General features: G+C 27.1%; 1 protein-coding gene across 1 annotated transcript; it reads right to left on the reverse strand.

The window, feature by feature from the left end:
- Window positions 1-3,244: 3,244 nt before the first annotated feature.
- Jagn (jagunal) lies at window positions 3,245-5,149 on the reverse strand. Its single transcript, XM_072894241.1, has 4 exons — window positions 4,846-5,149; window positions 4,229-4,370; window positions 3,792-4,007; window positions 3,245-3,591 (listed from the first exon to the last, which is right to left on the reverse strand). The coding sequence occupies exons 1-4, from the start codon at window positions 4,935-4,937 to the stop codon at window positions 3,463-3,465; spliced, it is 579 nt and encodes a 192-aa protein (XP_072750342.1). The 5' UTR covers window positions 4,938-5,149; the 3' UTR covers window positions 3,245-3,462.
- Between the last annotated feature and the right edge of the window lie 851 nt (window positions 5,150-6,000).

Raw genomic sequence — 6,000 nt, forward strand, 5'->3', positions numbered from 1 at the left:
AGCCGGAAGAAATGATTAAACTTAATTATTTTTAATTTTCTCTAGCGTATTTCGTTTGTAAATTGTTTGTGATTAATTGTGAGTCTATTTTTAACGTTTGTGACAAATTAGTTTTTTTGTAATTAACAATTTTATTTTTGTCATGATGTCAGCCGACACTTTTTGTAATAAACAAATTTTGTGATAACTAACAATTGTATTTAATAAGAAATTGTTTGTGATTTACGAATATACCAATGTTCCCATGTAGCACACGTTCGTTTTATAAACGTTTTCTAAACGTATCCAATATTTTTTAACCGTCAAGCACCAATAAGAAACGTTTCAACAAAAACATTTTTAAAATCATGGTTTAAGAAACGTATATTTTACGTTTCTATAAATAGAACAAAAATTAATGTTTTAATTCCAAATTATATATATACACATTATTAAGACTGTACTTATTAAGACGATCCCCAGATAGCACAGAAAACTAAAAGATGTCTAAAAGATGTCTTCTAAAAGTCATAATTACGTTAAGTCGACGAAAAGATGACTTTTTGATCATCTTTTCGACAAGACAAAAAAGATCTATTTTATAATATACTAATATAATATAATTTTATAATATTTTATAATATTTTGTAATATTTTATAATATAGTGTTCTTTTGTTTGCCGCTACGTGGCGTGTTCAGACTTAACTCGTATTCAAGTTTTCATAACATGTATATAAAACCTAAAAAAACAGGTACTAAAAGTATAATTTAAATTATGTCTTTTTTGTCAGTTTGACTTCTGATGTAATCTCGAGAAGAGATTCAGAACATGAAAATAGGTGGATTATATCCATATTTGCATTATTTTATTGAATCTGTGGATAAACAAATTTTTTACAAATAAAGGAAAAAAATCGTATTTTGACAGTTTCTTAAACGTTTTTTTTGTTAGAAAATGACGGTTCCCTTAACGTTTTTTAAGTGGACATTTTAACCAATCAGAAACGTTTTTAAAAGCCGGTTTTAAAACGTTTCGCAGAAACATTTGTGAAACGTTTTTGAAACGAATATGTGCTACTTGGGTTATGTTTGTGAATCAAAGAATTTCTTCGTTTTTTGCAAAATAAGTTTTTTTCTATAATTGTACTGCGCATGCGCGAAATGTATTTAACGCTTCTGCCCACAGAGAGCGCGTCGGTGCAGTATGCGTGACGGAAGTCGGCCCGGCGGCCAATCATTTACATACCGCTTTTTTAGAACTAGCAGGATATTATTGGCCAAGATGAAACTTGTTAATTAGATATGTCTTAATAAGACATGTTAACGAGAAAATTGAAATTCCAAATAAACTAACCACGGTCACAAACAATGGAAATACACTTACAAACAATTTACAGAAGAATAAATATTCTTTCTTACATAACATAATTAAGTTTAATCATTTCTTCCGGCTAGCTTCATAGTAATGATTTTGTGTAGCATAAAATGGAGTGCGCATGCGCGAAGTCAGTGAGTATAGTTAGTATTGTCCACAGACTTCTATATATAATTAGACTGCTAACTCGGGCAAAATACATAACCCCAAAAAGTATGTACAAAACTTATATGTATGCGTCATCATTACTAGGATGACAGTCATGCTGATTGGTTGAATTTAAAGCAATGTCACTCACACACGAGTTTTCTATAGTAGCCATATTATATATATATATATATATATATATATATATATATATATATCTCCTCCTTTTCTCTATCCTACTAATGTTGTACATATTTTTCGGGGTCACTTTTTAGGTCTAATATATAAGAAGTTAGCCGTCTAGTTATAGTATAGAAGTCTGTGGTATCGTCATCTGAACTTCTCTCTCTCTCTCTCTCTCTCTCAGTGTTTAAATGCCGGCGTAATATTTATATCAGGAAGAATAACGCGACTAGTGAAAATTAGTGTTATAAAGTGAAGAATATTGTAAAGTGAAGTCACAGTGTTGTGATGGTGTTTAAAATTATTAGTAAAAAAAATAAAATAACATATATGTTATATATTAAATATATGTTATATATTATAATATAAAACTATAAATAATTTAATATATTTATAAATGTATTTAACAAATGTTTCTTTTTATTTATTGTACTCATAAATAAATGTATAATGTACTTTTATCAATACTTTAATTAATTAATTAATTTTTTACAAACTGCTCTTGGGGAGACGCTATTAGCGCTAACAGTGTTATTTTATCTTTGTTACTCGCTGAAAATTGAAAAGAGATAGAATAACGCTATTAGCGTTAATAAAGTCTCCCCAAACGCACCCGCAGTGATGGATGTTAAAAAGAGAGAAAAAACAAAGAGAGAATGAGAGAAAAGTTCAAATGGCAATACTGGTTATACGCGTTGATTTCGTGCATGCGCACTCCATTTTATGCTACACAAACATCAAAAGTGCCGACAGAGAGTTGCGCTACTGTATATACTGTGTTATAACTTTTTTTTCTGTGTAGAGCGACGATTTTTATTTGTGAATTCATGTTTTACACACAAAAATACGTAATATTGCTAAGTTTTAACAAAAACGGTGAGGAGGACCACTCTCCTTCAGAATTACCCAAATTAATTAATAATTTTGTTTTATAAAGCTAAAAATACTTTATGCAATGTCAAGTTCATGAATCTCGAACTGTTAGATTTATTAACATAACTGATTTGCCTAGTTCTTCCTTAAAAAGTAAACATATAATAAAAGAAATAACTTATATAAAGAAAACAATTACAATCAATATATTGGAATGTAAGTTGTCTTTTTTAAAAATAAATAATTTGTAGTTTAGAATAAATATGCCATGTCTGATATATGTTGTTCATAAACAGATTTTTATTTATTTATAAATATATTTACAAAGATATCAGTTATGGAAAAAATGTTACAAATTATTTGCAATAATATTGCATTTTTATATTAATCTATTTAATCAATATATTTGCTGTATTATTGTGCAGTAATAATGATAATGAGAGTAGACTTTGATAGATATTAGTAAACCACTAATAAAATATCAATGTCTTATATTTCATTGCAGAGTTTATATGTTCAGAATTGATAATGAAAAATTAATATAAAGATATTATTTAAATTTAAGAAAAATATAACACACTTTCATAATAAAAATTCGTGAATCTAGTATAAATCTAAATAATTTGTATATATTTTTATATATATACATAAGTACATGGATATTTCTTCATTTATATACATATCTCATATATTTTTCATACATTTTGAATGTTATTTTTTTATAACAATATTTGTTTTTTTAACATAAACTATAAATTTGAACGCTCATATCCTGAAATATATTTAAACTAAATATAACTTTAAATAGTTATTTAATTATATAAGTTTGATTAAATAAACTTGATAACTTATTTGCAAACTTATCAAACTTGATACAATCCATTTAACATAGTTGTTATAAGATTTAGTCAATTTTTTTGGCACTTCGTGTTTTCCAGGCAACCAGTAGATTCCAAGAAAAATATAAAGAAAAACAATGAACTTGTGAGGCTAAAAGAATAAATGCATACCAAAGTACGCCATATGGTAGACTCTGAAATATAAAATATATGATATTAGTATGGAGTTCTTTCTTCTTAAAATATAAAACTAAAACTGCTTTTTCTTAATAAATGAATAAATAAAATACGTGCAAACATCAAATTAAATTAAAAATTAAATTAAATTATGGATAATTCAATTTAATAAAAATTTTAGTTAAGTGTACAATTGATAAATTAAAAATAATCATACCTGCCATAAATAAATATCTTCGGATTCACCTAAAGTTAAGTATGTCCAAACATCCTTAAAGTAATATACAATGGCATATATCAATGGACCGTGACCTAGTAAAATGATACCTATCATATATCTCTGCAGTGTTTTAATTTTATTTTTTTTAATTGCTGAGAGAGCAAGAAAAGATAATAATAAACTAGTACACCATATATATTCCCACCATAATGGCTAAAATAGAAAGAAGAATAAATCAATTAGGTGACAAAATTTCTATTATAAATGGAAAAACTATACAATATACATTTTTAATATATGTAAAATTGAGTAACAAAAGATACTTGTTATAAGTTTTTTAAAATTTATTTATTTAAAATAAATATTAATAAAATAAAATAAAGTGATTACGTCTAAATTTTATATTTAAAGTATTACTTAATTTTTTATTATACCTGTGGTATTTGTAGTTCTTCCACTTCTAAGATGAATATATCTAGATAATCTAATATATCTGCAGAAAGTTTAGCAAGCATGACAAAAAATAATAAGTAGTGAAAAAATATACAATATTTCAGTCTTGATTTATTTGTTGCGCTGAAAAAAAAAATTTAACAAGAGATAGAAATAATAGAAATTTTTATCTATATTCATATTATGTACTATTATGTACATATACATGTGTATTTATAGCTTTATTTTTGTAAATTATATTAATAAATAAATTAATATAAATATTGCGTAATCTACTTCAAAGTTTTATTTAATTTAATATGCAATAACAGATTATAACTGAGACTTTATTCAGTGCTAAGTGCTCTAATATATATATATATATATTTCAATAAAAGATTAGAGCACTTAGCACTGAATAAAGTCTCAGTTATAATCTGTTATTGCATATTAAATTAAATAAAACTTTGAAGTAGATTACACAATATTTATATTAATATTAATAATTTAGTAAAAACGAGAAAATTTAGGTGTTTAATCAAATTGAAAATATATTTAAGTCATCAATGATTTGCAAAACTTACAATTAAAAAATTTTTTAAAACTGCATTTTTCTCACCTAACTTGATAGTGTGTTGCAATTTTTTGCCTATGGCTATAGTCATTTCCATCTGTTCCTAGAGCCTGAGACAGAGTCATTTTCGAAGCCATAATCGAGTTTTTTTTTACTCGAAAACGTTTTTCAAATAGGATATGAAATTTGTTCAATCTGAGAACTAAAATCCGAGGCAATTTATAACACAGTTCACATGAGCGATTTAACCTATTTTTAAACTTCTCGCAAGCAAAAAAATGAGAAGGTCTTGTGTCTCAAAATATCAAGTAATACCAGAGACAAGCCTAAGAAGGGCGCTGTTGTTCTTCATGTACAGTGGCGCTAACTGGATCCATTTTAGAGCTGGCGGAACCAGAGAGAAGACTGAGAGGGGTCATGCCCCCGTTTTTTAGGGAACGCTTTTTCCCCGCCGTACAGTGGCGCTAACTGGATCCACAATTGAGTTTTCGGAACTACGAGGCTGGATCCACTTTCCAGTGCCACGGTAAAATGACCGATTGGTTCGAGTCTGTGCTAGATCCACAATGGGGATTGAAACGATGGGGTTTGAAACCCATGTGAAAAGTACATGCTGAGAAAGAATGTCTAGGTGGGAGTCCACGGGGACGGGGCTTCGCCCCGTCCCCATGCTCTCCCACATAAAAAAAAAATAACAAAACTTGACGGCCTGAAAACTACCAAGGCTGACAGTACTGCATGAAAGTTTCAAGATAAAAATTTGCAATGAGTTAAATCTCATTTTGCACAAAATCGCAAACCCATATGGAATCATATATATACTAAAAAATGCAATGACAAAGGATATTATTTGAAAGTAACATTCAAAAAGAATATATTTAAAAATATATATAATTATATATTCAAAGATATAAAAACATAGAAATATGAAAACAAAAATATAAAATATAAAATAAAATATATACATAAAAAAAAATATATATATATATATATATATATATATATATATATATATAAGATTAATATGCTTGTGTGTAGAACAAAATAAATGTACAAGCTTAAAGAGATGTTAAGGATTCGCTTTTTTTCATTGAATTGTGATAAGTATCACTGAATTATTGAAACAAAAAATGTTGCGATCATTAGCAGAGTAGATTTATTTCCCTCAATTTTTTTGGATCCTACAAATTGTATATAGCA

Source organism: Anoplolepis gracilipes, chromosome 6 (assembly GCF_047496725.1).
Source record: "Anoplolepis gracilipes chromosome 6, ASM4749672v1, whole genome shotgun sequence".
NCBI lineage: Eukaryota > Metazoa > Arthropoda > Insecta > Hymenoptera > Formicidae > Anoplolepis > Anoplolepis gracilipes.